This window comes from Morus notabilis, unplaced genomic scaffold (genome assembly GCF_000414095.1).
Source record: "Morus notabilis unplaced genomic scaffold, ASM41409v2 Scaffold1123, whole genome shotgun sequence".
Taxonomy (NCBI): domain Eukaryota; kingdom Viridiplantae; phylum Streptophyta; class Magnoliopsida; order Rosales; family Moraceae; genus Morus; species Morus notabilis.
Window position 1 is genome coordinate 64,171 of NW_010360640.1, and position 11,675 is coordinate 75,845.

Sequence of the window (11,675 nt, forward strand, 5' to 3'; positions counted from 1 at the left end):
AAAACTCTCTCTCTCTCTCTCTCACCGTAGTACTGTATTTCGTGTTCACCTGGTTTTGCTCTGCTTTTCGGTTCCATTTCTTTATTAAAGATTGGGCTACACATACATATTTCATTATTTTTCCTTTTTCGCTTTCTTCGACAGTTTAAAGCTGCAAGTGTGGCGCACGATAAGAAGAGCACACCCCTTTTTTTTCTTGGAGAGAGAGAGAGAGAGGAGGAATGGGGTTTGATGATGAGTGTTTTTCATCGAAAGGTCGGTTTCTTTTGGAAGATAAAAACAAGCACTTGATTAGTATTATTATTATAAATAATATAAAGGAAAGGAAATAAAGGAAAAGAAAGGAAAGGAAGGAAAGAGAGAGAGACCACTTGTGGACGCTTTGGTCCGCGTGCTTTGATGCAAACTGATGGAGTTTTTGTTTTGGCTGTTGCTGTGTTGTAGTCGATGAGAAAAAAAAAAAGCTCCTCAACAAAAAAAAAAAAAAAAACCATCAAAAAGATCTTTTGCAGTACTAGTCCCCCTCCTTTTTGCAGGTTTTGTTCCTTCACTTTGGTTGGATTCTGATTGGATTGTTTGTATTCTCGGAGAATAACATGGGATTCTCACTCTAACACAACATCATGGGTCAGTTCTAATTCGTAATTTTCCCCACCATTCCTTTCTCTTTCTCTCTGTTTTTTTGGATTCTTTTAGCTCCGAAAAGAAAAAAAAATGGAAGATTTGTTCTTGGCGGGGAAGTGATGTTTTGGGAGCTGAGGTTAAGAATAAGGTTTCTGGGTTTTGCATCGAAGACGTGAGCAAAATATGGGGTCTTCTTCTTTTTTGTCTTCTTCTGTTTGAAGAATATATAACAAAGGAGGGAAAAGCAAGATGGGAACTATGGAGGAAAAGATCAAAACAGGTTCACCAGCAAATCTTCTTGAGGAAATGAAGTTGTTGAAAGAAATGCAGCAGGATCAGAGTGGTATTTTTATTATTATTATTATTATTTTGCAACTTTTCAATTATTTACATCATTAAATGAATCAAAAGGCTTGTTATAACATTTAACGATCTTATTACTAGTCTTTGTTCAAAGTTTCTTTTGAAGATTTGTGTTTTTATTTACGGAGATTTGTTTTCATTCCAGGGTCTAAAAACTCCATAAATTCAGAGTTATGGCACGCCTGCGCTGGCCCGCTTGTTTCGTTGCCTCAGGTGGGAAGTCTCGTGTATTACTTCCCTCAAGGACATAGCGAGCAAGTACGAATGCATTTCTTTTATCTTTTATATTTATAAAATTTGTCCCCAAAATTAATCATATGCAAATGTGGCTGATTGATTTTGCTTTGATTTCGCTATACTGTCATAGTATCTATTTTGGTTATATTTCTACTGATCTGGCCGTTATGTGTTTGAATAGGTAGCGGTTTCTACTAAAAGAAAAGCAACTTCACAGATTCCCAACTACCCAAATCTCCCTTCTCAGTTGATGTGCCAAGTCCAGAATATTACACTTCATGTATGTTCTTTTGGCTGTTTCTTATTACTCTTCTCTGTGATTATGAGATTTTTTTAAAGTTAATGTGTAGTTTTTATTTTTGTTGTTGTTTTGTTAAAAATATTCTCGATTTTAAATGTTTTGATAGGCAGACAGAGATACAGATGAAATCTATGCTCAAATGAGTCTTCAACCGGTGAATTCTGTAAGCTTTGTTACTTTCACTATTCGTGTATAGAAATTATACATCTTAGTTTATGTTGTTCGTATTAAAGCTTTACTTACTTTATTAAAACTCGTGAATAATATGTGGATTAGGAGAAAGATGTGTTCCCGGTGCCGGACTTTGGACTGAAGCCGAGCAAACATCCAACTGAGTTTTTCTGCAAAACTCTGACTGCGAGTGATACCAGCACGCATGGTGGTTTCTCAGTGCCGCGGAGGGCTGCAGAGAAGCTTTTCCCTCCACTGGTGAGCCTCTAATAGTTTTGTTTCAAGAGGTTTAAGGAAGGCTAAACACCAACCACAGTAATTATCAATGGTCTAAATACTTGTTAATCATATATGATAGATACAATGTATGGTATTTTGCGTTTGCAAGCTGGCTTTTCTCTTGCTTTTCATTGATAATGAACTATGAATAACGAGATGTACATTTATGCTCCAGGACTATACAATGCAACCACCAAATCAAGAACTTGTTGTCCGAGACTTGCATGACACTACCTGGACATTTCGCCATATATACCGCGGTGAGGATACTTAAGATATTACTCTCTAGTTCGTGTTTTAGTAAGTACTTTGTAGACGCCTCACTATTGTGGAGAGATACCGGCCTTTTGAAGCGACTGGTTCATCGGTTCTGTTTCTTGAGAGTAACCTATGATATGTTTGTTCATTTTAGGCCAGCCAAAGCGGCACCTTCTCACCACAGGATGGAGTTTGTTCGTTGGTGCAAAGAGGCTTAGAGCTGGGGACTCTGTTTTGTTCATCAGGTAAGCAGTCATCGTCCTTTAGCCTGACTTTTGATGTTAATTACAACAACATTAACTATATCAGCAAACGTGATATGTTACTTCTCCACTTTTGTTATCGTGCAAAGGGATGAAAAGTCACAGTTGATGGTGGGCGTGAGGCGTGCGAATCGTCAGCAGTCAACATTGCCATCGTCGGTTCTATCTGCTGACAGTATGCACATTGGTGTCCTTGCTGCCGCCGCTCATGCTGCAGCTAATCGGAGCCCGTTCACTATATTCTACAATCCCAGGTTTTGTTGATATGTGGTCTTTCGTTGTATGTTTTGTTGTTCTCAGTTTGGTTCTTAAATCATTTATTGACCACGCTTCTCGTCAAACATATTTTCAGGGCGTGTCCTTCAGAATTTGTCATTCCTTTGGCCAAATACCGAAAAGCTGTGTATGCAACGCAACTTTCGGTTGGCATGAGGTTTGGAATGATGTTTGAGACTGAGGAATCTGGTAAACGCAGGTAATTTCAGACTGTGTTATAGGTATCTCCAGTGTTTTGGCGATTGTGGTTAAAATACAGTCAAAGCTATTTTCTCATGATTAATTGATTTTCATGGCTTCTGCAGATATATGGGTACTATAGTAGGTATTAGTGACTTGGATCCACTGAGATGGCCTGGTTCAAAATGGAGAAATCTTCAGGTGAATAGCTTGAATTGAAGCTCAACTTTTTCTTATTCTCATGGTTCTAACTTCCAGGAGAAATAAAATACAGGGATTTATTTGTCTGCTTTTCTTGTTTTAACTGTTGAACCTCATACTTTATTGTATTAACAGGTAGAGTGGGATGAGCCAGGTTGCTGTGACAAACAGAACAGGGTCAGTCCATGGGAAATTGAGACTCCAGAGAGTCTTTTCATTTTCCCTTCGCTGACTGCAGGTCTTAAACGACCATTTCATGCCGGGTATTTGGGTAAGTTTATTCTTCATCCGTTTCCAGTGGTCAAGTTTGTTATCTGTTTATATCTTTTTCATGACAACTTGCTGAAATGAGCAGAGACTGAATGGGGAAATATGGTAAAAAGACCTTTTATCCGGGTTCCTGAGAACGGAAGTGCAGATCTTCCTTACTCAATTTCAAATCTATATTCTGAACAACTGATGAAGGTGCTACTGAAGCCACAACTTATTAACTACTCTGGAACGTTAGCTTCCTTACAACAAGAGGCGGCAGCCAAGGCTGATCCACCACAAGATATGAAGATGCAGGCAACAATGAATCAAAAACATCCAATTGTTTGTTCGGAAAGTTTGGCTCTTCAAAACCAAATCAGCCCCCAATCATCTCTTGACCAATCTTGTGTTTCTAACTTGAATTCATCAGCAAATGCAAATAATCCACCTGGAAACTTCAACTCTGCAGCCAAAGTGGAAGGCCGAAAGGTTGGGGGGATTAGCACTGAAAAGTCCAAGTTTGAAAATGAAGTCTCAACGGATCAGTTAAGCCAGTTAGCCTCAACAGAACAGGGCAATGACGAGAAATTGGCTGCAGGCATTGCGAATCCACAGGCCATAATAAACCAGCTGACACACCTCAACCAGAACCAGAATCCAGTACAATTGCAAACTAGTCAGTGGGGCATACAGCCGCCACTTGAATCATTGATGTATCTCTCCCAACAAACTGAAGCAATGCCATCTGATATCACTAGCACAAATGTCTCACTTCCATCCCTAGACACTGATGACTGCATGTTCTACCCATCTTGCCAGCCTTATGCTGGACTTCTTAGATCACCGGGCCCTTTATCTGTTTTCGGCTTGCAAGACTCTTCAGTTTTTCCTGAATCAAATAATTTCCCTTTGCCTTCAATAGGGCAGGGCATGTGGGATAACCATAACCTAAAAGTACAACCAGATCAGGTCCCTCCATTCTCTCAACAAGACGCAAGTAACATTAATTGTATATCTAACTCAAGCAGTCTTAGAGACTTATCAGATGAGAGTAACACTCAAAGTGGGATCTACAGTTGTCAGAATATTGATGGTAGCAATGGGGGAAGTATCGTGGTTGACCCGTCTGTTTCAAGCACGATTCTGGATGACTTTTCCACATTGAAGAATGTGGATTTCCAGAACCCTTCAGACTGTTTAGTGGGCAATTTCAGCTCTAGCCAAGATGTTCAGTCTCAGATAACCTCCGCAAGCCTTGGAGACTCTCAGGCTTTCTCTAGACAAGATCGTCAAGACAACTCAGGTGGCACGTCTTCAAGCAATGTTGATCTTGATGACAGCAGTCTTCTTCAGAATAGCTCGTGGCAACAAGTAGTTCCACCTGTGCGTACTTACACGAAGGTATGAAGGAATATTGATCAATTTCCTATATATAATAGATGTTTCAACTGTTTTCAACTTTGTTAATTGATTTGAGTTGATTTCGGCTTTACAGGTTCAAAAAGCAGGGTCTGTAGGACGATCAATCGATGTGTCGAGTTTTACGAACTACGATGAACTTTGCGCTGCAATTGAATGCATGTTTGGACTTGAAGGGCTGCTTAATGACCCAAGAGGTTCTGGATGGAAGTTGGTTTATGTGGATTATGAGAATGATGTCCTACTCGTTGGTGATGATCCTTGGGAGTAAGTTCTCCATCTCTTTATCTTTCATCTCAATCAAACATTCACCTACATTTTTCGGTTTCGAAAATTATAACTCACTTTCTGAATTTGTCTTTGCAGGGAGTTTGTGGGGTGTGTTCGATGCATCAGAATTCTCTCACCAACAGAAGTTCAGCAGATGAGTGAAGAGGGAATGAAGCTTCTCAACAGTGCTGCAATGCAAGGAATCAACGGCTCCATTCTAGAAGCTGGCCGTGCTTGAGAAAATAGTTCACCACACTATTGCTTTTAAATCACACTGGGCTACCTTGTAGTGGTAGTTTGTTGGTAAAATTATACCAATACAAGTGCAAAAGCAGAGTCAATCAATGTGGGTGCACTGATGTTGTTAGCTTTTGATATTTTACGTGGATGTAATGTATGACCAATTGACATTGTCAATCACCAGAACATGCAGGGATTTGAGGGACTAGTTGAGGTAACTTTTTTATTTTTTTTTCTTTTTTTTTTTCTTTTCCCTCTTAGCATACTAGAGTTTGTTGTTGAAGTTGAAGTTGATGATGGCAAACACTGAGAACAGATGGATTCTTGACCTAAATTATTGCGGCCTCTTACAGAACATATTTATAAAATGCAATCACTGTTTAGGTCATGTTATTGTATTAGTAATTGTTGTGAGCGGACTGAAGCAAAGCACTTCTTCCATCTTCGTCTCTTTTCTCGATTTTCCGTTTTGTTCTCCCGTACGCCAATACACAAAGGAAACTATCGATCAAATGAACAAATTTAAAAATCAATTGTTATGAGAATTCTATGGTAACATATGAAGAAAGACGTTACCATTAAATACGTATCAAGTTTTGTGTCTTTTATACTTTTTCATTTTGACGGGATGATGTAATACCAATAGGGTAATGAAACCATAGAAAGCTCCAAATTGTTAACAAGGATAAACATAAATAAATAAATGATGAAGGGCTGTCTTTGAATCAAAGACCTGTTAAGATGCAGCAAAATATCTAAGGATAAAATTAACTTCTTGTATTTTCCCATTTTACCGTGAATATAAGGTCGCGAGTTTTCAAATTTCCATGCATTGAAGAACACTTTTACAGGACATATATATTAGCTGTAAAGTCACAGACGTCAAGTCCCACCGTAGCCCTCCTCTATATTCCACTTAAACGACTTAGAAAAGCTTAGGCTTCAGAGAACAAAAAAAGTTGAAGAATTGTTTCCCTGATGATTTCCTTTCATCCTACCTCGACCCAATAGTGGGGAACAAAGGCAGATAAATTCTGCTGTCGAAAAGAACAGAAGCATTGCTACGAAATAGCCATTCCTTTCCTGGCCCATTACCACAATAATTGATTTGAAACCACTAAAGAATGAAATGTAAAGTTTATCCAAACTTGCTCAACCAATCAATTCTTATGTCAGACGGCAGAACAAGCTCTCAAGTTATTTCATTTGCATCCAGAAGGATCTGCTATCAAGCAATGCCAAGAAATGGAAGAGACACTAAACTAGAGACGGAAATGGGGAAAGGGAAACCCTCTTGCCTGCCTTGTCCCACCTCTCCGTCGTGAAATGTACATGCAAGAAAACATTTAAGAGGATGTTTAGGAATAAAAACTGCTAGCAAACTAAAGATTTGATCTCCATATCTCATTAGAGACAATAAACATCTCACTTTCGTTTGTTTTAAATGTTGTGAGTGTGCAAACAAAAGTCCCAGCTAAACATGAACAATGCGAAAGTTTCACTCATGATTAAGTGACTAGCGGAGAATAGAATACCTCGTATATGCACTTGTTTCTACAGCCGAAACCAGAGAACGGCTCATTTGAATATTAAAGAACAGCAATTAATTCAAGAATACACTATAGTGCTTTCATTTCATTGCATTACATTTCGTTATCTAAAAAGCGGAAAAAAAAAAATACTTAAAATATCCACCAAAAGTCTAAAGCGCAGGCTGACATTAAAGCAATTCTAAATTGCAGAACAAGGTGGTTCTTTCTCCACTGCCAGTTTGCACTTTGCAGTCAGAACAGCAATAAATTTATGCGCTTATTGTGCTTTCAAAGGAATTCATGAACATCATAACAACAATAAAAAGCAATAATAAAACCAGACAAATTGTATGTCACCTAACCTAATATATAATAATAGAATGTTTTACCTCCCCAAAGGCTTCCAACAAAATCCCTCAATATCATATCATCATACTCTAACTGGCTTCTGTAAAATAGCAGACAAATAGACCTCAGATTTTGCTGACCCTGATGGATCAACCTTCTCTCCAACAACCCATTTCAACTTCTTATACCCAAATCTCTCGATCAACCTGGTTAAAGCATTTTTCTTTTCATCATTGGCACAATAGAAGTTATCCAACCAAAAGAAACCTCCAGGTCTTATAATCCGGTCGATATCGAACATTAAGAAATCCAGCTTTTCTGGTTTCCCTCCAACATCCAATCCACTCCCCGCGTGGACCAAATCAAACACATTATCATAAAAAGGGAACCTGTGATCCAAACTCATGTACAAAGGGAAAAGCCCTCTAGCAGCAATGAACACACTAAACGGTGCATCAATGTTCAAAGTGTTGGTGATCACAGTCACGTTTTTCTCAGCCATTCTAGCAGCAAAAGTACCAGACCCACCTCCAATTTCAAACCCTATTCTGATCCCTCCACTTCCCAAGGCCAAAACCTCATCAATCACAAAATCATTCTTACTTGTAGCCTTGACAAACTTCTGAGTTTCAGACCCATTAACCAAACTAAAACAACCAACACATTCCCTACTCAATTTCTTACTATTCAAGCAAGTAAAACTCTTGCACCCGAGTCCACTCCAAGTCACAATCTTATCAGAAACAGGCTTCCAAAGAGAAACAGGAAAAGGGCTTAAAAAACCCACCTTGGAAACACTCTTGGCAAAGCATCTCCTCCTCGGCAGGGGCTCACATCCACGCAAAATCAGCTTCTGGGCAAGGCTCCAATCATCAGGACAAGGCCCGGAGACCTTGTAACTCATATACTGGGACAACAAGTCGGCGGATTTCTCGCAGGTGTGGCCCACAGAAGACACCATTTCCGTGATCCCAGTTCTGGAGTCTTTCCCCAGAGGCAGCTGGTGGTGGTAGAGGAATAGTTTTAGCTCGGCGGCCATGTTGGGTCTGGAAAGATCGAAGCTTTCGTAACCCAGAAGCTCTTTCTCCATGAGGGCAAGCTTTTTCTGAGAAGAATCGATCTCTCGCATGATGAGAGCGACCTGGTCGGAGATGAGAGAGATGTTCTTGCGGGTTGTTGGTGTTGTCGTTTGGTTGTGTTTGGGAGAGTAAGTGAAGGCGTAGAGAGCGAAGAGATTTGTCGTCACGACGGAGGCGAGCATCAGAATGTTGACCGCCGAAGACCACAGTGTTGCTCTTCTGAATCTGGCCGTTCCGTCGCCTATTTTCAGAGAAACAGAACCCATCTTCTTCTTGTTGTTGGTTTCTTTTTCTGCTCCCGCTTCTTCTTGGTCTGGATCTGTGAGTGACAGAGTGAGATTTGTGGAGTAGAGAGCTAAGTAAGAGAGGATCATTAAAGTATTTAGTGAGAGTAGTTAAAGACACTGTCGCTTATTATTGACATGAAACAAGAGATGGTTGTTGCCTTGTCGGTTAGAGGGAGGGAGGGAGAGAGAGAGAGTAAATGGGTTGTCACTTGTTTACTGTTTAGCATCTATTATTCGTTTTTTTTTTTTTTTTTTTTTTTTTTTTTTTTTTTTTTAAAAAATGTTTATTTTTTTTTTTTTTAAATTTTTTTTTTTTTTAATTTTTTTTTCATAATTTTTTCTAGGAATGGTCTACAAGTGTAGATCAAACTCCACAGCTGCCCTCGGTAAAGAAAGAAGGTGATGATCTGATAATTATATAGGGTCAAAATTATAATTACATTACTGTTTATTTATTTTTTAAATTTAAATGTCAAACTCATCAAACTGGCTCTTTGTTTGATAATTTTAACGTGACAATTTGGAATGGAATCTGGATTATTATACTTCAAGTTGTAGAGAAAGCAAAAGCTCGTAAAATCTGAAAGGAAAGGGATCCATAAGTTTTTCTTTCCTTCTAATTTTCTATCCTATACTGGCCTGGCACGTCTCTGTTAGTAACATTTCTTTACTTAGTAATTTGCATGTGTTTTTTTTTAATTTAAAATTATTAAATTTGATAAGTAATATTGTCATGATAGAAAGATGTTTGTTTAATAGTTTCTCTATAAAAATGAATAAATAAGAATGTTAATAATTCAACTTATAATTTAAATTGAACTTAAATCTAATAAAATATATATATATTTTTAAAAGATGCCAACAATTTTTTAATAAAGACAAGCATAAGTAAATATAGCCAACTACTAATATTTTTCAAACTAAAGAATGATATCAAATTTTTACAGTACGTAATAGTGCAAATTTATATGGAAGTTTTAAATTTTAACCTAATTAAAATGATATAGTTGTATGAATATTAACAATTTCATGTTGTGCATAATGACGGTTGAAAAAAAAAAGTTAAAAGAAATAGATAAATTTTCTCTACTATAAATAGTATAGATGTATAGTAAAGGGTATAGAAAATCACAAGTTAAAATGTGTAGTAAAATTTAAAAAGAAAAGATACTAAGTGAGGTGTTCAAACCGAAAATTAATGAAAAACAATATTTTAATTAAAAACAATTAAAGTATAAGATGAAAAAAAAGCTTAAAAATACAATTAAGAAAAAGAAAAGAGGGGGGGGTGGGGTGGGGTGGCGAGCAAGCCAACAAGTGGAAGTACCAAAATTTTAAGTTTAAAATACAATTAAAAAAAGAAATGAAAAAAGCTTTAAAAGAAAAAGAAAAAAGCTTGAAAACAAATAAAAAAAAAAAGCTTAAAAAAAGAAAAGAAAAAAAACTTGAATCTAATAATATATATATATATTTTAAAAGATGCCAACAATTTTTTAATAAAGACAAGCATAAGTAAATATAGCCAACTACTAATATTTTTCAAACTAAAGAATGATATCAAATTTTTACAGTACGTAATAGTGCAAATTTATATGGAAGTTTTAAATTTTAACCTAATTAAAATGATATAGTTGTATGAATATTAACAATTTCATGTTGTGCATAATGACGGTTGAAAAAAAAAAGTTAAAAGAAATAGATAAATTTTCTCTACTATAAATAGTATAGATGTATAGTAAAGGGTATAGAAAATCACAAGTTAAAATGTGTAGTAAAATTTAAAAAGAAAAGATACTAAGTGAGGTGTTCAAACCGAAAATTAATGAAAAACAATATTTTAATTAAAAACAATTAAAGTATAAGATGAAAAAAAAGCTTAAAAATACAATTAAGAAAAAGAAAAGAGGGGGGGGTGGGGTGGGGTGGCGAGCAAGCCAACAAGTGGAAGTACCAAAATTTTAAGTTTAAAATACAATTAAAAAAAGAAATGAAAAAAGCTTTAAAAGAAAAAGAAAAAAGCTTGAAAACAAATAAAAAAAAAGCTTAAAAAAAGAAAAGAAAAAAAACTTGAAATCAAGCAAGCCAATAGTTTGAAGTACAACAATATTCAAACCATCATGGACACTTCTATATAATATAGATTTAATGGCGAAAAATTTAGATAAAAAAAAATTAAATGAGCAACATTTATATGAAAATGAATATTTCTCTTAAAGAAAGCAAAAGAAGAAAGGAAAAAAAAAAAAAAAGAAACCAAGCACACATGAGTTGAAGTACGAAATTGAAAAGGACGTGATCCACACTTCTATATATATAGATAGATATATAGACTAGCATAAATCACGTACTTTAAGCACTTGTTGCTGTGCAGTTATGTTAAAAAAATATTACAAAAAAAAAAGAAACCAAGCACACATGAGTTGAAGTACGAAATTGAAAAGGAAGTGATCCACACTTCTATATATATATATAGATAGATATATAGACTAGCATAAATCACGTACTTTAAGCACTTGTTGCTGTGCAGTTATGTTAAAAAAATATTACAAATTTATTCACAAAATACGGAAAGTTTTGTTACATTAAGTATAATAGTTTTCATTAGATTATGTTAAAATGCTTATGTTCTTTATTTCAGCTTAATTTTAATTGTCGGCCGTTTGGAAGTTATACTCAATCATGATTTGGGTTTATAGGTGGAAATTTTGTGAGGGAAGAAATTTTAGAATTTAAACTCTTTGTGAGATATAAAATATAAAATCATGATTTGGGTCTGTATATAGCTTTCAAACAACTCCTTATTGTTTTGTGAGGAAGGGATTGGCTTTTTTAGTGAAAATGTTGAAAAAACAATTAGAGACATACTTTAGAAAAATAATGCTTAGAGAATTGCACATAGAAAATAAATGAGAAACATTTAATACTCAAGAAATTTAGAGGAAAAAAAAAAGCCAAAAAGGGGACCTAACAAGCAAGTAAGCATTTTGTAGATCGCCAAAGGTTGAAGTAAAAGAGAATTCACAACAATACTCAAGAAATTTAGAGAAAAAAAAAAAAAAAGCCAAAAAAGGGGGCCTAACAAGCAAGTAAGCATT

At 36.0% G+C, this 11,675-nt stretch overlaps 2 protein-coding genes across 3 annotated transcripts; one reads left to right on the plus strand and one right to left on the minus strand.

Annotated features, from left to right (window-relative positions):
• The first annotated feature begins 42 nt into the window (after window positions 1-42).
• Window positions 43-5,709, plus strand: LOC21388604 (auxin response factor 5). Of its 2 annotated transcripts, XM_024164792.1 has the most exons (15): window positions 43-536; window positions 697-967; window positions 1,133-1,245; window positions 1,406-1,504; window positions 1,632-1,688; window positions 1,802-1,954; window positions 2,151-2,235; window positions 2,388-2,478; window positions 2,586-2,750; window positions 2,849-2,971; window positions 3,078-3,153; window positions 3,289-3,424; window positions 3,509-4,806; window positions 4,901-5,091; window positions 5,191-5,709. In XM_024164792.1, the coding sequence occupies exons 2-15, from the start codon at window positions 874-876 to the stop codon at window positions 5,330-5,332; spliced, it is 2,823 nt and encodes a 940-aa protein (XP_024020560.1). In that variant the 5' UTR covers window positions 43-536; window positions 697-873; the 3' UTR covers window positions 5,333-5,709. The 2 variants fall into 2 exon arrangements, with proteins under 2 accessions (XP_024020560.1, XP_010095167.1); XM_010096865.2 differs by having other exon boundaries at window positions 43-967.
• A 1,408-nt stretch (window positions 5,710-7,117) lies between these two features.
• LOC21388605 lies at window positions 7,118-8,799 on the minus strand. Its single transcript, XM_010096866.2, has one exon. The coding sequence runs from the start codon at window positions 8,665-8,667 to the stop codon at window positions 7,297-7,299; it is 1,371 nt and encodes a 456-aa protein (XP_010095168.1). The 5' UTR covers window positions 8,668-8,799; the 3' UTR covers window positions 7,118-7,296.
• Window positions 8,800-11,675: the final 2,876 nt, after the last annotated feature.

Excerpts from the sequence above, each read along its gene's own strand:
- LOC21388604 (XM_010096865.2), top strand. The coding sequence starts at position 874 with ATGGGAACTATGGAGGAAAAGATCAAAACAGGTTCACCAGCAAATCTT. Across the intron at positions 1,955-2,150 it reads AGAAGCTTTTCCCTCCACTG|GACTATACAATGCAACCACC; the intron begins GTGAGCCTCTAA and ends TTTATGCTCCAG. Across the intron at positions 2,479-2,585 it reads GACTCTGTTTTGTTCATCAG|GGATGAAAAGTCACAGTTGA; the intron begins GTAAGCAGTCAT and ends TATCGTGCAAAG.
- LOC21388605 (XM_010096866.2), bottom strand. The coding sequence starts at position 8,667 with ATGATCCTCTCTTACTTAGCTCTCTACTCCACAAATCTCACTCTGTCA.